Consider the following 25,006-nt stretch of genomic DNA (forward strand, 5'->3'; position numbering starts at 1 on the left):
TTTATTTTTTGGACAGTCAATATAACTGAATTTTTCAAGCATACAACAACTGGGTAAATTGAGTCAAGACTGTTCTTTAACTTGTTAGGAACTTTAACAGGACCTGACTGGCATCTTTAAAAGCCACGTCACCTGTCTCACCCATGTCAGTCTGCATTGTGCCCGTCACACAAAATAAGGTGTGAACATCCGACCACTTCACTCTGTCTTCTAACATATTTGTGCCTAAGCGTGGACATTTTAAAACACACATTATTTATCTTATAAATAACGACTTCCTTTGATATCTTAGTTATATTTCAGTTATGACAATACCTTGAGTCTTCTTCAATGTGTACACATGTTGGCTAGATTATTTACGATTTTCATCTGGTGGTGATAAAAGTTATGTCTTCATCTGGTGGTAATAAAAGTTACGTTACAAAAATTTTGTCAAAGGAGGGGGCACTGGTCTTTGTACGTGTACAGGCAGATGAACTAGGCATTTGTCTGGTGATAATAGAGAGAGAGAGAAAAGGGAAAAGGTCAGCTGAAAAGCAGTCCTGGCCACCAGCAGCTGTGGCTGGGAAGGAAATGGAAGTTCTGGGAAGAATTCTCTGGCATTCAGGCCTAGGTTGCAGCCTGCAGCTCGATAATTGTTCTCACTGCAGCCACTGGGTCCTGGACATCCAGGAAACCGGTAAGTGCTGTCAGTCTTAAATGGTATCTAATACAATTGCTTTTATTCTAATAAGAGCAGCTCCTAACTGAATGATAAATGTTTAGATAGAAAACACAGGCGCAGTGAAAAAACATAATTTGAATACAAATATGTGTTGAATATATTATATCTGGCTGTAGTTTCAGGAGTATGTTTAGAAATCTCTTCTAATTGAAGAAGGGATTTCTTTTTCTGCCTGTTCCTGGAAACTACAATGAAAATGGGCTGGAAATTTTCATGCATTAAAATGATTTCTGGATTTTGTGAATTTTTCACTTGTACTTTAAGAGACGAGGTCCAAGAGGAAAATTTTTAGTGGGGGAATTTCTCCTTTTATTTCTGTTATTATGAAACATTGGCTTATCTGACTTACTGTGTGGCTTGGGTGCCCCGGTGTTTAATTTCCTCTATAGAAATGTATTTGAAAGTATATTCAAAAGAACAAGTACCATGTGAAATGAAGACATGCTTGGTAGCCGTGGTTCTTTCCCTGCTTAGAATGAATGAGTGTTTGGAATTTGTTTTTGAAGACCATCTATCAAAGTTTTGTCTAACATTCTCTGAAGGACTTCATACTTTGTACCACCATCAAAGAAAGAGACTTTCTACTTGCTTTAAGTTACACTTCATTTGCTTTACAGAAATGTCTAACTCTTAGTGAATAGGAGTCCTTTCGACCTGTGCGTGTATATGTGTATGTGTGTGTGTGTACATGAACACAAATTTAAGGAAAGTTGATGCCTTATCTAATGCTGACAAGGTTAGACACCAAATAGAGAGTCCTTATAATATACTACTAATCATATTTTGGTTGCAATACATCCATTTATGGTTTAGGTATGTCCAGTCTCCACGATTCCAAACAAGGAAACTGAGACTCAGAGAGCTTAGGTGACATTCCACAGCTATTCGGGACAGAGGAATGACTGACTGGAATCCAGGGTAGAAAACTTTGTTCTTACCCCTAACCCATGCCAAAGTTTCAAAGCACTATTTCATTTATATTTCCAATAAATTAAAAAAAAATCTTAAGGTGTCTAGAAAGAAAAATCTTTTTAAGGACAATCACTTTTGCTGCTCCCTTCACTTTTTTGCTTGGAAAAGTCAATGAGGTTCTGTATTGCCTTTGGCAGTTGGGACTGCTTTCATTTCTGTATTTTTATTGGTCCTCCGGGGTTCCCATGGGAAGGTCCCAGTCGGGGACCTCTTCTCAGTGGCTGTGATTACAGAGCAGGGTTACACCCACTCCCGGAGGTCAAGTGGCTTTTAGCCCAGTTCTCCAGCCTGCGCTGCTCTGGGTTCCTCTCCAGCCCTGGCGTTTGCATCTGACACGCAGGATACAGGGAGTCAAGGACCGAAGGAGAGAGCATGTGGAGAGATATTTTAAATTAAGCTCCAGAAATAGAGCTGGAGACGTCAAGCCACTCACAGGAAGGAAGAATCATTTTTCAACAATGTGTTTTAAGAATTGAAAGATTAAAAATACAGTATTTTTCTTTCTCTTTCTGACTTACTTCACTCTGTATGACAGACTCTAGGTCCATCCACCTCACTACAAATAACTCAATTTCGCTTCTTTCTATGGCTAATATTCCATTGTATATGTGTGCCACGGCTTCTTTATCCATTCATCTGTCGATGGACACTTAGGTTGTTTCCATGTCCTGGCTATTGTAAATAGAGCTGCAATGAACACTGTGGTACATGACTCTTCTTGAATTATGGTTTTCTCAGGGTAAATGCCCAGTAGTGGGATTGCTGGGTCATACGGTAGTTCTATTTTGAGTTTTTTAAGGAACCTCCATACTGTTCTCCATAGTGGCTGCACCAATTCACATGGGTAAGCTGGGACGAAGTGAGAGAGTGGCATGGACATATATACACGACCAAATGTAAAATAGCTAGTGGGAAGCAGCCGCATAGCACAGGGAGATCAGCTCGGTGCTTTGTGACCACCTAGAGGGGTGGGATAGGGAGGGTGGGAGGGTGGGAGACGCAAGAGGGAAGAGATATGGGGATAAATGTATATGTATGGCTGATTCACTTTGTTATAAAGCAGAAACTAACCTATCATTGTAAAGCAATTATACTCCAAAAAAGATGTTAAATATAAATATATATATATATATATACATAAAAAGGGAAAAATTCATGAAAATGAATTACCAAAATTAAATAAATAAATAAAGGATTAAAAATAGGAAATCCAAGATTCTCCAAATTAGAAGTTAGGAAACTCAAGGAGACATAGTTTCTTTATGTAATTAGATTTATGCAAAATAAAATTAAAGGCATCCCATAAATTACTTAATGGATAATAAGTCCTTGACTGTCTGACTCAGAAATCGGTTTGTTTTGCAAGGATCCTTTAATCAGCTCTCTAGGAGGCCGCTGTCTGGCAGACAGCTAAAGTACCTTAGATGACCAAGAGTTGGCTGGAGGAGCTGCGTGCTGCGCAACTATTTTCCTTAAGGCGGTCTTAACGTTTTCATCAGTCTCCGTCTCAAGATTGGACATGATTGACGTGTTTCCCTTCAGAAATGTACAAACTGGCTACAAAGCGTTGGCAAGGTGAGGACACCTGGGGTCCACAGCCCGGGCTTGTCTGAGGGCCGTGGCCTGGGGCAGGTCGCCAGGGTGGTAGAGTGGAGGACCGTGCTTTCCAAACTCACCCTGTGACATCACAGAGTTACTGTAAGGAAGGAACGAACGTGCACAGCGAATTCTTTCCTGCAGTCCAAAGTCACAGCTTTCTGAAAATCTAACACCTAGAAGAGTTTTCAATATGTTTTGAAAGATGAAGCGTCACGTAAGTGAAGACCCTAAAAAAAGCGTGGGATTACTTTGTACTGTTGAACAGCAAGTCCTTTGGCATTTCAGGAAGTACTACAGAACCTCCTTCCTTATCCTTGAACTTCAATCTTGCCTTTCCTTTGAAGATGAGTCCAGCAGTGAACCTCCATATTTGTCATATCTGGCGTCGGGGCTTTACACAGCAGCCCCTCTGTGGAGAGTTCCGGCGTCACGCGGCTGAGGACCAAGCTGCTGGCCACCAAGGACCGCCAGCCCCCTAAGACGGTCCTCCCTCAGACAAGGGCCCTAGAAACAAAGCCCTATTTACCCCCATCAAAGGCCTGCTTCATCCTGAACAAAATCTGCAAGCTATGAGACAATCTATTTTTCAAATTCTCAGAATCAAGTCTTAGCGGGGACAAATCTCTCAGGTGTTTCCTGTGTCATCTAGTTTTATTTTGTTTTGACTGATCGGAAACACAGCCACTGGGAGAAACCCTCAGCCAGCCCTCCCGCAACTGTTTGTGTGGGAATCGGTGACCCCAAGACCCTGTGATCGACTCAGGGTAGATCTTGGTTCCCTCAGCAACCCAAAGGATGCCTGGCACACAGGAGGACAGCAAGAAATGCTTACCACAGTGCTTGTCAAACTTGAGAGTGCTTCAGAGTCAGCCCTGGAGGGCTTGTCAAAACACAGATTGCTGGGCCCTACCCCCAAGACTTCGGACCCAGGACCTCTGGGCTGGGGCCTGAGAACCTGCATTTTTAATGAGCTCCCAGGGGCTGCTGGGCCTGCTGGCCCACGTATACTACACTTTGAAAACCTCTGGTCTAAAGATTCAGGGTTTTGAAGCTCAAATAATTTATCTGTGGGGCAGCTCCTCACCCACACCCCCAGCTTCCTTGGCAACAACAGGGTAAGCTGCTGGCACTCGCTGGAATTTTCCTACAGGATAATACTGAAACTCTATTCAGAGCCTTATTCCCTTAGGTTAGGCTTTGGTCCATGTTAAAATGCAAATGCTCTTTGGAGGAGGGTCAGGAGTTTATTGGACAAACATTCGTTGAGCATATTCTAGATACCAAGCACTGAACGGAACCCTGAGGATTTGAAACTAATAACAGTCTATTAGATACACACGCGCTTATACTGGGGGGAGACAGTTGGATAAATCAGTATTCACAGTTCTCATGAATTAAGGAATAATGGTGTCTACTTAAAAATAATTACCAGGCAGTGTTAAAAGACGGACTACAGAGAGGCCATCAAAAGGGGAATGAAGGGGACTTCCCTGGCGGCCCAGTGGTTAAGACTCTGCGCTTCCGATGCAGGGGGCACGGGTTCCATCCTTGGTCGGGGGAAGTAGGATCCCACATGCCGTGTGGTGTGGCCAAAAGATTTAAAAAATAAATAAATAAAATTAATTTTAAAAAGGGGAATGAAGGAGGTCAGGCTGGAGCCCCGCTTCGGGGGCAGGGCCGGTGAGGGCTACCAGCCTGGTGAGTCATCAGAGCCTCAAGGGCAAGATCATACCCTCCTCTGTGAGGGGCTTAGAAAGGCAGGAGGGGGAGAGAACGTGGGGTGCCTGAATGCCTGGAGAGGACAGGGGAAGGGAATACCTACAACGGCCAGAGAAATAACTGGGAACAAGTGCTTCAGAATTCGGCCCAGGTTCTGCCTGGGAAGGAGCTAATGGGATGGGATTGATTGTGAAGCTGGAAATAAAGCTGAAGCACAACTGAAAAGCAGCGAAGCAAACAGAAGCAAAAGCAAAGCACTGAGAGAAACTTAAACAGAAAACACTGGAAAATAATGGGAGCAAGAGACCTTGCTTCCCAGAGCAGCGCAGAAACTTCCAGGAAAGGCAAATGGCGCCCGGCATCAAATGGGTCCAAAGCTGACACCCGTGGCAGCTTTTTGAGAATAGAAAGACGTGCCCTCTCCACACAGACACATTTTAACAGGGAGCCCTCTGGGCAGGTGAGCTAGAAAGTGCCACCCCCTGCTCCCCCCTCGCCCAGGACGCTGGGAGCTTACTCAGCAGCTGTGCTCCCACCAAGGCCTCGAGCCAGATGGACTCCCCACCACTGCGACCAGCATACTGGGACTCGGCATCACACCCAGGGTGACCGCCGGGCCCTAAAAGTGTTTCATCTACTTCTGGGTTGGTAGCAGCTGGAGGAAGACAGCAGGCTCAGGCCTTTGTAGTGACACTGTGGGATGTGTACTTGGGGCAACTCCTCTGTGGGTTCCCTTCGGCTGCAGAATACGATGGTCTGAGAAATGAGGGGCGCTCTGGATAAGAGGCCCCGAGCGAGCGCCCCGTGCAGTCAGCTCTTTGATCTGCAAGGTACCGTCCTGCTCTCAGAATCTGTGGCTGGAGCAGATCCACCCCAGGCATGACCCCAGTCATTGATAGGGAACGACTGCAGAGAGGAAGCCTGGAAGTGGATTTATTCAGTAAATATTTATAGAGCGGCTCATCCTTTCATCACCTTGCTTTGGGACAGCTCTTGACTGTTCACAGAGTGTTTTTATGTTTCTTCTGTAATCAGTCCTTTGTGGCAGTAACCATGTAAAGTAGGTAGGAACTATCATTAACATTTTACAGATGAAGAAACTGGATCTCAGAGAAATTGACTTATTAAGGTCATATGAAGGAGGCTTGGCAAAACAAGGGCTGGAACCTGGCTCTTAGGACAGGGTACTTTCCACCATTCCAGAAAGTGCTGTGGCTAATAGAAGAAATGCAAAAGCCCCTACAACAGCGCCATCAGCAGAAATATAATGTAAGCTACATATATAATTCTGAATTTTTTGGAGGGGAGCTAAAAAGAAGCAAGTGAGTTTAATTTAAATAATAATATTTAATCCAGTTTGTTAAAAATATTATCAATTCACCATGTAGTAAATATGAAGCAATATTAATGAGGTGTTTTCATGGTTTTTTTTTCATACTAAGTCTTGGAAATCAGTGTGTGTTTTATACTTAGAACACATCTCAATTAGGATGCTGGATTTTTATTAGAAATACTTGATCTGTATTTAGATTTCATAAAATTTACAACTGAAAAGTAGATTCATATACTCAAGTTGGCCCAAGCATACTTAAAAGTTTTCCGATAAGTAAACTGAGGATCCGTTTTTAAGTTAAATTTACGTTAATTAAGAGTAAATAAAAGATTTAAATTTAGTCCCTCAGTGACGCTAGCCATATTTCAAGTGCTCAATAGACACGGGTGGCTAGTGGGCCTCCCAGGAGCCTCCAGTCTGGTAGACCCGATATGTAATTTGCTCTATGTGTTGGTTAATTTAGTCTTGTCCCTTGATAACCATGTTAAAGGTTGGTCTTCTCCATCCTCGCCCATCCTTGCCCATCTCCTTCGGTGGCCTCCCGTGACCTCAATTAAATCTATTCTCACTTCGTCATTCCCACAGCTGCTTGCTGTGCCCACTCCAGAAGATGGAGGTTGTCATGGCCCAAGAGAGGTGATATCTTTGTAACAGTAGCTCGGTAACTTTTAGGATAGAAACAGAGAAGAAGCTGGGAGAAAGAGTGGATTCATGAACGGTTAGGACAGCGATATATTTAGGTGCAACCTGACGGGCCTTGTGGAACATTTTGACTTACACAGGACTCTGGCCATCAGAAACTTGGTTCCTCTGTTTCCAAAAGCAAGTCCATCTTGATAGAGTCTGACCACCTAAATTCTGGTTGGATTTTCATAGTAGTAGAAATGGCACTCCGTTTCTCCCAGAGGGAAAAAAATGTCTTCTTATCTAAAAGTATAAGCAAAAGTGCACCCCATTCACTGGATTGAGTTAAGGGCATTGTTCCCGTGTGGTTTTTAGGAAGACTTGAGTAATGATTCATTTGCCATCTGTGCATGAATCTGTGTTTGTCTCTTTCTTTTCCTACACGTGACGCATCGGCCAAGACTGTGCTGCTTTGAGGAAGAGCATCTCCTGCGTCTTTGCTGTTCTGTGACCCCATTGGACCCAGGTCCTTGGGACTCGGGGACGCTGCAAAATATTTGGCAAATATGAACTACGTGTGTCCAGCCCCTCATTTTGTCTCCACATTATTGGCGCCTCAGCTCCACTGAACACACAAGCAGAAATGTTTCCTTGTCCCTTGCTTCCCTTGCTTTGTTCTCACAGGGTTTAGCGGTAAGGGTTGAGGTAATGAGGGTGCAGGTCCAGGCTGGTCGGTGAAACCCGACCCAGAGGCAATTTGGTTATTAAAGTCGTCTTCTTAAACTCTTGAAGTTAAGATAGTTGATGTTAGCTGCTGGGAATGCAATCCTGCCAAAAAGACAAGCAGGAGCCTGTCTGGCCCCTCAAATATTTCACAATGGGAAGCTAGGAATGTGTCATAGCTTTCCAGGTTGCCAATTTCCTTAAGTGCACATACAATTATAACTCATTCAAACACTTCTACGAACAAGTCAGAGAAGTATTGGGATGAAGAAGCATTTCCCACTAGTCCTGGGAGACGTCCCGCTAAATAAGTGATCCACAATCAGATAAGCTTGAGAGACGCCACTGCTTCTCTTCCCCTATCAGAGACTCATCCAAGGCCGAAGAAAGCCCTCTTGCAAGGAAGCCTGTTCAGCTCGGTTTGCCTGGAGTTAACTAAACTTAATTGATCATGAGACTTACTTTTTCAGGGAACACTTGTGAATCGCTCAAGAATTATTGCTCTCTGAACTTCTATGGTACATGACGATTTTAAATAACCTACTTCCAGCCTCCATTAAGTTTTTAGTTATAAATATTTTAGAAGGCCGTCAAGGCTAAGCAAGTATCTAAGGTAGCCCGTGGCATATCCAATATATAAAAATGACCAACTTCTGGTATTTGTCCTCCATTCATGCTTGACTCAGTAATGTTAAATTTTTAACGTTTTAATAGTTTCATAACCCTTGGAGATATTAAAAGAAACTAATCGTGCTGATCTTAGAAATCTGAATTGACTTGTTATATTTTTATTGTGTTAGATATGTGATTCAGCTCCAGCATTCCACAGAACAGAACATTCTCAGATTGTGACTCCGTTAAAATCTAAACTGGACTCAGCTAAAATGAACTTGCATTCATTCACTTAGTCAGTGAGTCAGTCATCAGTTAAATCAGTCGAGAAATAGTTTTTGAGGACCAAATAGCCATGAACTAAGGCCCTAGGGAAACAGAAATGGAATATGCAAACTGCCCTTACCCTCTGAGTGCTTACAGCCTAGAAAGGAACACTAACATCACGCAAGTATTAAAGGTAGAGAGGGGCTTCCCTGGTGGCGCAGGGGTTGGGAGTCCGCCTGCCGATGCAGGGGACGCGGGTTCGTGCTCCGGTCCGGGAAGATCCCACATGCCGCGGAGCAGCTGGGCCCGTGAGCCATGGCCGCTGAGCCTGCGTGTCCGGAGCCTGTGCTCCGCAACGGGAGAGGCCACAACAGTGAGAGGCCCGCGTACCACAAAAAAAAAAAAAAAAAAAAAAAAAATGTAGAGAGAAAGTATAGGAGATCTGAGAATAAATATCAGATCTACCTTTCCCTCTCTAAGTTCAAATCTCTGTAAACTAGAAAAGGATGGAAAGGGTAAGGAGCCCACACTTCATCCAGAATGACAATATCCTTATTATTTAGGAGAGTCACATCCCAAATGATTGGTTACAGCATTTCCAACAATACAATCAATGGCCTAAACGTGAAATTAATTGGAAGTCACAGTTCTAATACACTGTTTTGGCGATTAGGCACGTTAGATTGAATTGTTTCAGAATTCCTAATTATTGTGTCTGCCACACTCGTCTGTTTGAGTCATTCCTAACTTTTGGACTGCTGCCTAGATCAGTTCTGCAGTACAGTTGCAGTTTCGCATTCTTTTCTCTCTTTTTTAATGCATAACTTTCCTCACTATATTCAAAGCTCAAAGCTCTAAACCACACTTTCGCAAATTCTAGATAAGAGCCAAATAGTTTGTTAAAGTGTTGATTCCATTGAGTTTGGGTGTAAGTTGATATTTTATTTGTGTTTTGCAGGTTCAAGATTTAAAAGTGCCTGTGTGAAGTCACTTTTGCTGGAAACCACAGCCCGGGAGCTTTTGTGTTATCGTGTTTTGCTATCAAATACACATTACCCTGACCTTACGAGTGGATGAAGATACCTCAGTTGTCTGGCTTTGCCAATTGCTTGATTTCGGAATTTTAAAAGGTGAAAGGAAAGAGAAATCCTGCTCAGATCTGAACATCTAAGTGGCTTATTTTCCAGCATCGTCAATAGCTGCGTGCATCAGAACTAAATATTCTCCCAAGGAGTGCCATGATATTGAAGTCACTTTATTAAAAACAATTGTGTCTGCAAAACGATCAGGCGACTCGGACGTTTGCAGCCAGAGATGACACTGAGCATGCTTTCATTGCGGCCCGCAGTCTTCGAGTGGGGCATATTGATTGATGAGTGACCGCCTGCCGATAAATTCTCTCCTCACTCTGTTTCCCGGATTGGGCTTCTTTAAGCAATCTGTCACTTACCTTCAGACTTACATGTGGGATTTTTCACAGCAATAGTTTTGGAATCATTGGAACTTGATTTGATTTCATCATTTAACAGAAACGAACAGGATCCAAATTATTTTCTCATCATGGCTTTGAATGTTGCCCCGGTCAGAGATACAAAATGGCTGACCTTGGAAGTCTGCAGACAGTTCCAGAGAGGAACGTGCTCCCGTTCTGATGAGGAATGCAAATTTGCTCACCCCCCCAAAAGTTGCCAGGTCGAAAATGGAAGAGTAATCGCCTGCTTTGATTCCCTAAAGGTAAGAGAATGTATTTTACGTGTCAAATCAATGCCACATTGGACTTTCAAATAGGATATTTGTCGTTGTACTTTTACAGACGTTTAACAATCGATTTTAGATCCTGTTTTCTTATTTGTGGTGACTGTTGGGAGATTTGCACTCTAATTTTTTCATATCAGGTATATATAAAGTTTTTACGGATCCATGTTTAAATTAAAAATACATGGTGCTGTATTTTTGGTCTGGCGTGACATTCATGTACCCAAGAGTTTTAAATCAAAGTCTGGCTTGTGACAACTGAGGATAAATATTTTATTAACGTTTGATCTTCTGGAGGTTATACAAAGGTGAAGAAATTGAATGTGTCACTTTTATGTGCCAGTTATTCTGATTCACCTCTTGAAGAATTTTCTACTCTTGTGGCTTTCTTTCTTGACCAAGGGTTTCCTAAAATACTTAACAGGTTTTTCACTCTCTCTGACAATTTGTCATGGCTAACAGAAATTATTAAGTACACACGCAGTACTTCTTGAGAACCTACTATGTGTAAGTTAACACACAGCACATCAGAGAAGAAATGAATGTGATTCAAGATGGTATCCTTGGTGATCTCACTGTCTGGTAGGGAAAACAAAGCAAATGGCTACAATGCAAGACAGAAAGGGACACGGGCCCTAAGAGAAGGATAGAGGGCAGACTTCTATGGGGGTCCATAAATGGGAGAGCTGGCTTCCAGCTGATTGTTTCAAGAAATGTTTTTGGAGGCTGTGGCACCTGAGTTGTATACTGAGTTTGGTGGAGCCTGGGCTTGAAGAAATGGGAGAATTATAATGAAAGATCTAATTGAAGGAAATGGGGATGCCTTAGCCCATAATGCTTTGGGGTTGATTTTGCCCTAAGATTATGGATTCTATCAATCCCTGACTGTCTAGGACAGTTCTAACATCACTGGATATAGGTAAGATATATAGCTTAAAAAAAAAAAAGATTTGGGAAATCATAGTGCTGTGAGTTTACAAAATAGTGACCTTAGTCTTTTCTTGAGTATGAAGGGACTGGGTATGTTTTTTGGAAAAAATTGATCTTAAAGTAAAAAGACTTTTAAGTGAAAATTGAAATACAAGACTTCAAGTCATATATTAAAGGGAAAATGTGTCTATATACTAAAAGCAGAAGAATGCATTTATAGATCAATAGAATTATTTTAAGGATTAAAATTTGAAAAATTATAGATATGTGATTTACCTCAATAGCTACTCCATTTTCTTTCTTTTTTAATCTTTTTTGTCTAAGCTTATTAGATTAGACTTTAAAATTATAAATCATTTTGTCTACACAGAAATGAATAGATGGATAAATCACAATTCATATAAACTATAACAGCATAAGCACATTTTTATATTAGTATTTATTTTGCTTGTAGTCAAAAAAGTAAACAAAGTATTTGCTTCTATGATTATCACCAATGGAAGCATTCACTATAAAAACAGTGTAGATTGAAAACTAGAACATAAGAACTTTAAGATATGGAATCAGGTCAGAAATGAGAAATTCATTTTCCAGGTCATCCCCAATCTCTTCATTTTATTAATCCAACCCTTCTCTGGTTAGATATTTACTATTAAACTGAGATTTTAGCAAGTTTCTTAAAACTTTTAATTCTTGGACTTCCCTGGTGGTGCAGTGGTTAAGAATCCGCCTGCCAATGCAGGGGACATGGATTTGAGCCCTGAGGGTCCAGGAAGATCCCACATGCCTCAGAGCAACTAAGCCTGTGCGCCACAACTACTGAGCCTTCGCTCTAGAGCCCACGAACTGCAGCTACTGAGCCCGTGTGCCACAATTACTGAAGCCTCATGCCACAACTACTGAAGCCTACATGCCTAGAGCCCGAGCTCAGCAACAAGAGAAGCCACCGCAGTGAGAGAAGCGCACGCACCGCAACGAAGAGTAGCCCCCGCTCACCACAACTAGAGAAAGCCCGTGCGCAGCAACAAAGACCAACCCAGCCAAAAATAAATAAATAATAATTTTTTTAAAAATGTGGTTTTGGTTCAAGGTGTTGGAGTGTGTGTGTGCCCACGTGATTCTGAAATGCATGATTTCAGATATTATGACGTGATAATGTACAGGACAGCTTCACACTTTAAGAATTCTTGGACCCACCAATTATACTTCCTGCATAAGAGATCCATTTCCCTATCATGACTTCTACTCTCCCTTGTAAATCAACTGCTTCCCCTTTGTGACCTCCCTTGACACTATTCAGACCTCCATATACAGTTGATTCCTCTAAGTATGTGTCCTTGCACAAGCAAGTAAGTTTCCCAAAGGCAGGATTGTGTCTTATTCATCTTTGTGCCCCAGCACCTAACGTGGTTGGTACCTGGCACATAGCAGAAGTGCAATCATAACCATTCAAAGTATGCATAAATTAAGAAAAACTCCCCACAATTTTTCAAAAGGGATTATTGATGATCATTGGTGAACTTCAGACACAGAACTTCTCTGCATGAGTCTTCACCATTTTCTTTAAATATTTCATTTTACAAGCCTGGCCAGCCTCTCCTTTGAGGTCTCTCTTGCTCTTTTCCCCCAGGGCATGCTCCTCATTCTTTTACCATTCTAAACTGCCTGCCTATTTTACCTCTAACGCCACCTCTTCCTCCCCTTGCTCCCTAACGTAGATGCTCTCCGAGACTCAGCGTTGGTCCTTCCTAGGCCACGTTCAGTGATCAGCTCTGAAAGCGGACCTGCACTCAAATATTCAGTCCCCCCTCTGTGATGCTCAATCCCAACGCTGCGTGTGTGCCCTTTCCTTGCCAACTTTATGGCTCCCAATGCCTACTGAATGCCCCATGTGAATGGTCCATTGTCCCCTGCAGTTCAACATATCTAAATCCACATTCTTCATCCTGTCTCCACCCTGAGCCATCATCCCACTCCATCCCTATGCCTTGTTCCCCAGGCACAAAATCTTAGGTGGATCCTGACCATCATGCCAAGCACCCTTAGTTTTTTTTTTTCTTCTTCTTGATGTGCTGGTTGTAGGGAAGTATACATCTTTAAGAATTAATCAAAACTATGGAATCTTTACCCAGAAAAGTGGTCATACCCTCAGACTACTGCAAACAATCTCAAGATCTCCAAGGTTTCATGTTGGCTTCTAAGAGCTGTCTCTGGACTGTGAGTTACGGAACTCTCATTCAAGGAGAAGTCTGACACATTAAGGTGGGCACAAGAAGACCAGAGGGTCATTAAAGATACTTTTTGATTATTTTCCAAGTTTTCCTAGAGCCAAGATTAGAGCCAAATTCTTCCTAATGCTCAAGATATTCTCTGCTAAGGAATGATATACCTTTAGCTTCCAGGACAAAAGGAGGGCCATTACTCCCTGTCTAAGAACAGGTGGAATCAGCTTCAGTGCCTTCAGTAAGCAAAGGAATGAGGCTTCTCAAGCAATGCAGCATCTGCCTAAATGTCTTCCTTAGGGATAGCACATCTGTGGCATTTATGGCTGATGCCACTTTCCTAGGGACACAGCTTCCACCAGTGAGATACCTACATTCTAACACAGTTTAAAATGAAGAGTCAGGGACTTCCCTGGTGGCACAGTGGTTAAGAATCTGCCTGCCAATGCAGGGGACACGGGTTCAAGTCCTGGGCCAGGAAGATCCCACATGCTGTGGGAAAACTAAGCCAGTGCACCACAACTACTGAGCCTTCGCTCTAGAGCCCACGAGCCACAACTACTGAGCCCACGTGCCACAACTACTGAAGCCTGCATGGCTAGAGCCCATGCTCCACAACAAGAGAAGCCACTGCAACGAGAAGCCCACGCACTGCAGTGAAGAGTAGCCCCCGCTCGCCACAACTAGAGAAAGGCTGCGTGCAGCAACGAAGACCCAACGCAGGCAAACATAAATAGTTTAAATAAATAAATTTTTAAAAAATATTTTAAAACATTAAAAAATAAATAAAATGAGGAGTCAGACAAGGTAATCTCTATGTTAGTTTCCTAGGGCCGTAGTAACAAATCACCACAGACTGGGTGGCTTAAAACAACAGGAATTTATTATCTCCCAGTTATGGGGCTGGAAGTGTCCTCAGGATCACGCTCCCTCTGCAGCTCCTACAGGAGGATCCTTCCTTGCCTCTTCTGGTTCCTTGTCGTGCATGCGTTCCTTGACTTATGGTAGCATTACTCTGATCTCTGCCTCCAGCTGCAGGTGTCTGTCTTTCTGTGTGTCTCTTTTTGCCTCATCTTCCCTCTGAGTCTGTGTCCAAATTTCCCCTTCTTACAAGGACAACAGTTATATTAGGTTAGGGCCCCCCGCTTCTCCAATATGACCTCATCTTAGCTAATGACATCCACAATGACCCTATTTTCAAATCAAGTCACATTCTGAGGGACAGGGATAATTCTATTTAAGATTTCAATATATCTTTTGGCGGGGGTGGAGGCGTGGAGGGGGACAACACAATTCAATGCATAACAATAATGTCCGAACATCAGAAATGAAGCACTGTGGTCTCATTCAATGATCCCAGATTGCGTTTCAGAGTCCACCTCCACACACTGCCCTGAATAGCCACTAGCCATCACCGGAGCTGGCAAAAGAGAGGAGGCTTAAAAAACTCCAGTTTTTGTTAGTGAGTAAAAGAAGGGATGATGATAAACTGTCATTCTATGATTATAATAGTCTGCGTTTAAAACATGTAAGAATAGATAAAAATAATTCACAGAGAAAAATGGCATAACTTACTCCTCCAAAAAAATACTAATGGAGTAAAATACTAATTTTAACCTTAATTATATTGTTTAATAATTACATTTGTTTGTTATTCACTTTGCCTTGGGCAGTGATGTTAACTTCTGCTAGTCTGTGTAGCAGTTCTTAGGAAACCATTTCTTTACATTTATCATAATAAACGATTTGTTTAATATTCTATTTTTTCCAAACATGGAAATAGCATTTTGTCAGTACACTTCTTTCATTCAAACTCTTGTTTTTATTTTAGGATGTTTTTAATACAATGACATTGGAAGCAAAGATTTTAGGTAAAAGCCCTGGCCTGAGAAGCTATAGCTGAGTCCTGGCATTTCTGCATGTAAGCTTATATCATTTCACCTCTCCCAGCTCCAGATTACTCGTCAGTAAACATTCATTCATTCGTTTGTTTATTCATTCGTTCCCTCTTTAACTAAACAAGAGGTACAAACTCAAAATCTGCAGGAACCAGCAAGTAATATGAATGAGTGACTCAGCACTCATGGCTGGGGAGACCCAGGGCTCGCCGGAGACGGCAGGAACTTAGCTGAAGAGCACAGAACCCCTCTAAAGACGGCAGCTGCCACCCAGCCACAAACAGCTGTGGTCTGCCTTGTGAGAATCCTGGAGATTTTTAAAAAAAGAACCAGAGATACAAGTTTTGATGTGAAGTTCCCCAATTTCTAAATCTTGGCAACCAATTAAAATATCTTTAAACCCCAAAGTTCAACTAAAACACACCTACAGGATGCATTCAGCCTGAAAACTGCCACATTTATCGTCTGAAATAAACAAACAAATACTGATCCTGTGACAGGTGCCACTAAACACTGGGAATAGAACAGCATATACAGCTTCTTCCATCAATAGAGCTAATTGAGGGCAGAGTAAATTTATAAACTGCTCTTAATCGTTCTTGAAAGACTTGATTCACACTGCTTTGGTGATTCACTCTCTGGTTTTCCCCTTACCTCATTGGCCACTCCGTCTCTGTCTCCCTTCCTGAATCTCCTGCCTCCTCCCGACCTCTAAATGCCGGCGTTTCTCCAGGCTTGACCCTTGAGCATCTTCTCTGCATTTGCTCACATCACAGCGGACAGTTACCTGACTCTTCTGGTAACTCACCAAGCATGTTTTTGCCTCAGGAGCTTTGTACTTTCTGCCCAGAAAACTGGACTTCCCTAGATGACCTTATCCAACCCAAAGGCTGTTTATTTTCTATATACTGAAGTTTTAAAAAATTTCTAGCTCTAGGCTTAATTTCTCCCCTGAACTCTAGACTCATGTATCCAATTGCCAACCTGACATCTCTACCTGGATATTCAAGTGACATCTCAAATTTAATATATCCACTAATAAGTTCTTGATTCCCCCTTCAACCTGCTGTTCCCATGGTACCTATTCTCAATAGACGGTACCATTTATTCAGTTGATCAAATGAAACATCTTGAAACCCAGCCTGAATCTTCTCTTACCATTACCACCATATCCAATCTCTCAGTCTATTCTATCAGTAAGTCCTATTCTCTCTGCCTTCAAAAGATATCCTAAATCTGAGCATTTTTCAGCACTTCTATGATGACTGCCTTGGCCCAAACTACCATCGTGTCTCAAATGGATTGTTATAATAGTCTACTGTAGCTTTCACTTTTGCCACTTCCTACTCTAGTGACCCGTAAGTCATGTCACTCTCTTGCTCAAAACCTTCCAATAGCTGCCCATTTCATTTATGAAACCTGAAGTCCCTAAGGCCCCATGTGGTCTGCACCCCACTGCATTCCTGGTCCCACTGTGCTCCTGTCAAATTGGCCTCTTTGCTCCTCAGGCCTTTGCACTGGATGTTCGCTCTACCTGGAATGCTCTTTCCACAGGTTACCATAAGCCTCAGTTCTTCACTTTAGTCTGGACTTCGCTTAAATATCACACATCCATCCACAAAAGCAACCTCAGAACTTGTCCTTAAGGGATGTTATCTGCCTACGTATCTCCTGCTTGCCCATGTCCACAGCTAGGAGTTAAGGCTGTAAGGCAGGGGTCTCATTGCTCTTTCCTTGTACCTGGCAGCTGCTGGGTGTGCAATCATATTTACCAGTGAATAAGTAAGTATATCCTTAAATCCTACACTTTAAAGTATCACTGTTCCAACAAAATTCAGATCACTTTTTTGGCTACCTCTTATTCATTTTCTCTGTTAATCTACAGACAGAAAACCCCTCAAAGTTAAAGGCTTTGTACAAACAAGTTCTTTGATTTACAACCCAGAAGGGGTTTCTGGATCACGTTCATGGTTTTGACTGCACTGATAGGCAGGTCATATGGAGACTTGCCCACAAGTGACAGCTATTAAAATTCCTGGACTGGCTTGTTGGGCCACTGTGGGCACCCACCTCAGCCCTCCCCAAAGCCTGGCCATAGACTGATACTGGTATTGGACAACATTTTCACTAGTCTTCTACAAAATTAGGACATTGAAATACATTTGTGTATCTTTTTGGTTTGGTTTGGTTTTTATTGTGATGAGAACACAACAGGAGATCCACCCTCTCGACACATTTTTAAGTGTACAACACAGCATTGCTGTCTACAGGCGTGACGTTGTACAGCATCTGGCATAACTGAAACTGTATGAAGTACATTTTTTCATAGAGGTAAATTCTTAAAAGGTTGCTTTTTTATTGAGATTGTCTGCTTCTTGTTTTTTTCTGATTATCATAATATTCCTTTCTTTTCTAAAATGATTCTCAATGGATGTGTTTTGTTGTCCTTTTTTCCTTAATGTCCTTACTCAGCAAAAAAGAAGTGGGCAACTCTATGTCAGTTCCCCTCTCTTCTTATGAAATATTACTGCTCCATAAAATTCATAAAAATCTATATCATTTGGTCTGACATTCCCACCATCAGACTCACTTCTCTGAGTCACACAGGAAAGTCTTCGTCATTAGAAAGTCACTGTTGAGTCCGCATTACCTGAGAGGCCTCTCGAACTTTTTTCTGTTAGCAGATGAGGACAGCTTGATCTATCAAATAAGCTAATTTTCATTTTTGGTGGGGAAAAGAGCCTGACCGGAGACTATGAGACCTAGAACATACTTGTCTCATTGCACAAGAGCAAGTTTCTAGGAAGCCAAAGACAGCTGGCATTCAGTGTCAAGGTCTAAACCATGGCAGGGGCTCACCCCTGGGGCTGGAGACCAGGGTTGTTCTAGGGGAGCTTCACCAATAATGAACTTCACCTGTTTTACAATTTCCCCATGAACTGACCTGCTACTGGTAAATAGAACATTCTTTCCACTTGGTTTGGTTCAATTTCCTCTGGCTCAAAAGACTATAGTCTAGTATGTATTACTCTTTCTCAGCTCTGTTTTGACCAAGAAGGATAAAACTGATAGAGGACAAATGCTCCCCTGAGCACCCACCCTTGGATTCAGTGTGTAAGTGGATGCTGACATGTTTATTTGTGATCAACCTTACCTAGCCATCCTGCCTGACCAACCAGCATTTTGGGGCTGTGACTGATAAGACCGTTTTCTTATGACTGAAGTCATGTACCCATAATGAACATTAAGCCCTGTGGAAGACGAGATACTGCCAGGAGAGAGAGGAAAAAAAAGTGACTCAGAGGCTTTAACCTGGTTAAAGCAAAACAAAATGACTAGAGTCAACTTCAGGCATGTTTATATGTTTCATTTAGATTACTATCACCTTACTCGAGTATTTCATATTCTTCTAAAAATCACTGCTTACAATTTTTGATTGAATATGATATGGGCACTAAGGTACATTTGTAATCAATCTTAATATGAAGACTTATTTGCTGAAAAGTAGAATACAGTTAATATAGCCTTCTTAAAAATGCCCATCTGGTCCACTTCTCAAATCTCATTCGGAAGAATATTTCAAGTGCTCCCAGCCCTTAGTAAAATCATTAATAATGACACTGAAGATATCATCTCCACACCTGCTATGAAACTAAGCACTGACCCAGATGCTCAGGATCTAAAATTAACCGGCAGCAGCCTCATTTGAGTGATTTAATTCACATTGCTTCTCTCCCATTCCCGTTGGGTGCCTGAGTTGTTAACAGAAACAGCGATACTGGAAAATATTGGGATAGCAGAATTCTTAATGAAGGATTCTAGTAGATCCAGACGTTCTGAGTGTTGTATAAAGCTGAGGCGAAAGAAATTTCATATCCTAGAGGACTTCGATATCTTTATTCATTTACTTATTCTACAAATAGCCACTGAGCTACCCCTAAGTGCCAAGCACGACATTTGGTGCCTAAAAAAGACACAGGAACCTTGTTCCCGTGGAACTCACAGTCAAGTGCGGGAAACAACAACAAGAGAAAAGTAAACAAACTAATCAAATCATCACAATTTATCCAGACTGTTATTCCTTCACGAAATGCTGAGCGCCCACAGAGTGCAGGCATCACCGTGTAAAAGCCCACAGCGTTCCTGACCCAGTGGGGTTTTCAGTCTAATGGGAGTGACAGAAAACAAATGGGTAGAAACACCGCCCCTGCAAAAAGTAATTATTTTTAAGTTGTGAGAAGTGCTAAAAAGGAAATACAAGGTATGTGGATAGAAAACAATGCGATTGAGGAAGAATTTAAACAGAAAGGATGGCCTGGGATGCTTTCCCCAAGGAGGTGCTTTCTGAGCAGAGACCTGAAGGGTGAGAAGGAAGCAGCCATGTGAGGAGAGAAGAGCTTCCCCTGGCACAGGGAAAAGAGAGCCCTAAAGCCTGGAGAGAAAAGCACTTAGCCAACTTCTGGAAACGAGGTGAGGGTGACTAGAGCATGACCCATCATCGGTCAGGGGGAGATGCACCTGAGACAAGGAATAAGAGACAGACTGTGTAGGAGTTTGGATTTTATGCTCCGTACTAAGATTTGAGCGAGAGGATGCTTTGCCTTGTGAGAAGGTCCTCTGCCTGGACAAGGAATTGCAGGAGGAGGCTGGGCCGGGAGCTCAGTGCGCGAAGCTTTGCATTGTCCCGGTCACTGCCAATGCCACCGGGGGTGGGGGTGGGGGTGGTGGTGGTGGTGGCGGCAGTGATAGAGAAGAGTGAACTTAAAATAAAATTTGGAGGTAGATATTATTAGGAAAGATGCATCCTGGTGGCGTATTAAAAGGGCCAATGAATATGCATCGTAGCCTCGTTTGTTCCTTTACGGCACGTGGAACCGATGGTTTGGAGAGGGAAGTTACCGTCCCCTCTGGAGAGTTCATTTCTCCTGGTCCTGTTTGCCCTGCTGGCTATTTTATTCTTAATGTTCTCTGAGGATATTCTCTATGTGGTCACTCAGGAGCTGTGTGGGAACCAGAGCTCCCGGGAGAAGCTAGTTTATTATCTGAGTAGTGGTACTGCTACGCAAAATCAGGCTGCTTATCTAGAAAACCCTTCTAAATGTGCCTTGTATGATAGAAGTTCCTATTACTTCTGGTTTTCTTTTGGTCAAGTCTTGAGATTGGCTTGAATCGCATGAACTTTTTCTTAGCCGTTTTACACAGAAAGTTCTATTGGATCATTTGTTTTTCAGAATTATTTTTTATTACCAATTTCAATCCTAAATTTTAAAACTTAGGTTATTTTTACATGGCGTTTAAACCCAGTTCTTTAACTACATTGCAGAAAGTGTTCCTTTCTCAGAGAGCCCTATGTCCCCCAAATTTCTAAAATCTCTAATTGAAGTAAAAGTAACTTTTTGATAAGTGGTTCAATTTCTTCTTTCTTTATAGATTTTCTTCTCATTAAGTTCATCTTAATTTACATTTTTCTCAATTATTTATTTTACTCAAGTTTTCAATTTAATCACTAATTTATTTTACTCTGTTATAAGCCTTAATCTTCTCTCTATTATTAAATAGTTTAAATAAATTTATTTATAAATGTTATTATATTTTTTCTTTCTAGTTTTTTCTTTGATTAAATTGGCCCGATTTGCCAGAGATTTGTCTGTTTTATTTGAAGAACATGTTCTTGGTTTTAGCTATCAATCCTGCAAAAGATAGGCTTATTTTTTTCTCATTATTATGTTTCATTTATTTTTTTATTTCTACTTTATTATTTTCTTTCTCACTAGCTTTCCTTAATTTCTTTTATCTTTTTTTTTTTTTCTAAATTCCCATGTAGACTGTTTAGGTGTCTTCTCATAATTCTTTTCTTCAAAAAGCATTTAGAGCTGTGAATCACTACATAAAATAGGTTTGCCTCCATCTCATAGGTTTTTTTTTTTTTATCTCATAGGTTTTTGTTCAACAACGTTCTCACATTTGTTATTTTCTAGTTTGCTTATTAACTCATTTATTATTTATGTGACTATTTCTAAAATGTCCAATTTGAGTTTTTTTTTCCTTTAAAGTTCTGATATTAATTTCTAGTAATATCTTATTATTAAGATAATGGAGTTGTGCAATTTTTACTTTAAAAATGCACTGAAATCTCTTATGGTCCACATCATGATCAGTGTTTGTAAGATTCATTTTCTGTTCTTAGGTGCAAAGTTATATCAGTGTATCGATATTTATACAAACATTAAATAATTCATGTGTTTTATGTCCTTAATTGCTTATTTTTGTCTCCTTGACCCACCAGAGAGTTATGTAATTTTGAAATTTTAATACAACTCATGTGTTTCCTTATATTTCTAGCAAGTTTTGCTTTTCATGGCCTGACACTATGCTACTCTGTGCCTACTGTTTCATGACTCGTGGCTTTTTTATGGTTTTACTTGTATCAATATGTAGTTGACCTTCTGTCAAATTTATTCTTTAATACAAATGTACCATCCCTGCTTTTTTTCTTCATGCTTTCCAAATATAGCTTGTCATTCTTTTATTTTTAATTGTATTATGTATCTATCTCATGTAAGCATCATTGCTTCGAATTTGATTTTTAATTTGAATGAATTTTGAAGTCTTACATGTCTCTGACATTTAAAAAAGAAAAAAACATCCTATGTAACTATCTAAGGAACACCTTCATCTTTATTTTATCAGGACCTACAGTACCCTCACTATTGACTTTGTCAGATGATAGAATTGCACCAAAAGAGATAGAACTCATTTATGTCTGGTGTTCCAGATGGACTAGAAACACTGGAAATAATAGGCCTTCTGGCCATATTTATATAATGTAGTCTGTGGGTTACTGTCTGACATCTCCAAGGATCAGGTTTGATGGAGGTGGAGACGTCAAGCAACGTCTGTGTACTCTATCACTTACAACTGGGAGCAGGCCATAGCACAGAGCAGAAGATACTTCTTTCAACAGAGAAAGACTTTAATCTCCCTAATCTTAAACTTTTCCAGCTAGACTCCTGCAGTATCTGTCTCCCTTTTGTCTCTAACTTCTTCTGCTACCTCCAAAACTCCTCACCAATCAATCAATGACTCTGTTCAATATTGTGCCATATTCCTTGGGAGTTCTTGCCCTGAGGGATTTTATAAAATAACGGAGACAAAAATCCATGTAAAATTAACGATTAAATACCAAACTATTTGGTACCAATTATTAGAAGAATAGGCTTTTTTAGAAAAGAGAGAGAGTAATTGGCTGTAATAGGCAGTGAAAACGTGTCACAGAAGACAGCTTTATGGGGTAGGTAGAATTAGCTCAAAGGAAGGACTGATCTTCATGTTGCGTACCCTACATCCATGGCTCCCAAATGCTTTTCCCTTGGGAACTTCTAGAGGCACCTCTTTGGTAGGTCTGGGTACAGATCCCGAGAATCCGTATTTTTAGAAGCTCTCCAATGATTCATATGCCCGGCCAAATTTAGAAAATATTACTTTAAATGATCGCATCCCACACTCTGAAACTGTTCTTATGCTGCATAAATCTATTAGGCATCCCTGAAGGTCTTACTTAAAGTTTCCATTTGTCTTCCAAGGTTCCAATAAGGCACAAATGCTGTGATTTCTCACTGGTAGCATTTTCCAAGTCAGGATTTAAAAAAAAATAAAAACATAAAAACAGGCACCTGTTCTATACCCTTGACGTCTTATTCCTGTGCCAATTTTAACTGCAATGTTCAACCACACAACAGCCTATAAATCAGTAGTAATAACTGTAAACTATAAAACAGCAACCAATCTTAGTTAGTCCCAGTTTAAAATATTATGGTGCCATTGAGAGGGGAGAACAGCCAGCATGTGAGATAATGGGGAATTCTGAATAAGGGAATGAATCGGATATATTTACTCTGCAGAAAGAAAGATTCAGAGAAGACATGATAGCCTTCTCCAAATATTAGAGCTGGCATGTTGAAGAGGAAGTAAACTTGCTCTAGGTAAAGAGTGGAGCCAATGTATAAGGTCTGTAGAGAGACAGGTATTTGTTTAGTATGAGGAAAAAATTAATAAACGTGCCTGGTAGGATAAAAGTTCCCATCTCAGGGGCTTCCCTGGTGGCGTAGTTGTTGAGAGTCCACCTGCCGATGCAGGGGACACGGGTTCGTGCCCCGGTCCAGGAAGATCCCACATGCCGTGGAGCGGCTGTGCCCATGAGCTATGGCCACTGAGCCTGCACGTCTGGAGCCTGGGCTCTGCAACGGGAGAGGCCACAACAGTGAGAGGCCCGTGTATCACAAAAAAAAAAAAAAAAAAAAAGTTCCCATCTCAGAAACTGCTCAAATAATGCAAGCCTGGGATTTGTATTAAATGTCCTTTATAAAGTTCTTTTATATGCCAGAGATACTATGAGACAGTCCCATGCTGAACTAATTACTAAAATGGCCAAGCCCAGCAAGAGAAATTTTCCCCGGTGTCAGTGTTGGAACATTTGGTTGCCTAACAACCAGTAAATATCTATGATGCAATGGAATATCAATAGTTTGTGTCTGAGTTGATTGTATAGTTCCTAACACCACACTTGGTTCATTTCATTGATGATAAATATTCCCACTACAATTTGTTATGTACCAAAATGGTGTAGAGCTGCAACCTGCCCAGTTCTAATGTTTATCAAACGCTTGCCAGCCACAATGCACACAATGGGAATAGATGTTGCATTCAGACAGGAGGTGACGCGATAAGATGGTGAGAACAGAAGAGTTTGGGGATCTGTAAAACTGTTAAAGTTAAATCTAGTAGCGTCCTTAGAGCGATGGTAGAAGTTTCATCATGAGCTCTTCAACTTTGGAATTCCGTGGATTTTTCATAAGTGACTGATACCATCATTTAAGGTATAGAACAAATTTTAAATATATAACATGCTTTAATCAGTTAATCATAACTTTCCGTTCACAGTCTCCTAGGAACTCGACAAAATATATCTGGATAGTTTAAAAGTTTGATCTCATTTATAAAGGGTTGCTTTACGTTATAAGAACCCAAGAACTGTTATTTGTCAAACTTCCACGTTAAACATCTGCCGAGATATCTTATCAGGTTTTCTGAGCAACAATGACTCAGTACAAAATAAACGATGGGACCCTGTCAGATTCTATCCACACTAAATAACTAAGACACTCCTTTGTTTGATCTCTCAAGCCCAAAACATAACTTTAAAAAGTGATTGATATGGATTAATTTCTCTTTCTCCCTGAAAGGTTCAGAATCGCCTTAGGTAACTTCTTATTAGCCAGTCCAGGACATTTGTACAAAAATATAATTAATAGCATTTTTAATGAAAATTATGGCATATTAATTGGTAATTTTTGGATGACTGTGCTCCCTAATTACTTATTAACCTTTAAATCAGATATACCCAAGGGAACGGAGCAAGATTCGTGTCTTTGAGCATCTGAAAGCTTTTTTCAAGGTGCTGTTTATGAAAAGAATCCAAAAGAACTGTTTTTTCCTCCAGAGGAAACTCAAAATTATATCAGCAGCTACGTGTGGTATGATGCTCAACACATTAATATGCTCGAGAAGTTTTCAGTGTATCTATTCTTGACACTTCAGTGAATCATCATTAATAGAAGCCTGGTTTAAT

The 25,006-nt window shown here is 41.1% G+C and overlaps 1 protein-coding gene across 9 annotated transcripts in view; it reads left to right on the plus strand.

The window, feature by feature from the left end:
* MBNL2 (muscleblind like splicing regulator 2) overlaps window positions 1-25,006 on the plus strand; it is a 151,619-nt gene that overhangs the window by 41,136 nt on the left and 85,477 nt on the right. For 5 of the 9 annotated variants that reach the window (XM_065896036.1, XM_065896037.1, XM_065896038.1 and 2 more), the window contains exon 1: window positions 10,134-10,307. In XM_065896036.1, the coding sequence (XP_065752108.1) occupies window positions 10,134-10,307 (174 nt within the window). Of the gene's footprint in view, window positions 1-9,531; window positions 10,308-25,006 lie in introns of those variants that run through there. The other 4 variants (XM_065896031.1, XM_065896033.1, XM_065896034.1 and 1 more) reach the window with 2 other exon arrangements.

Source organism: Phocoena phocoena, chromosome 18 (assembly GCF_963924675.1).
Source record: "Phocoena phocoena chromosome 18, mPhoPho1.1, whole genome shotgun sequence".
NCBI lineage: Eukaryota > Metazoa > Chordata > Mammalia > Artiodactyla > Phocoenidae > Phocoena > Phocoena phocoena.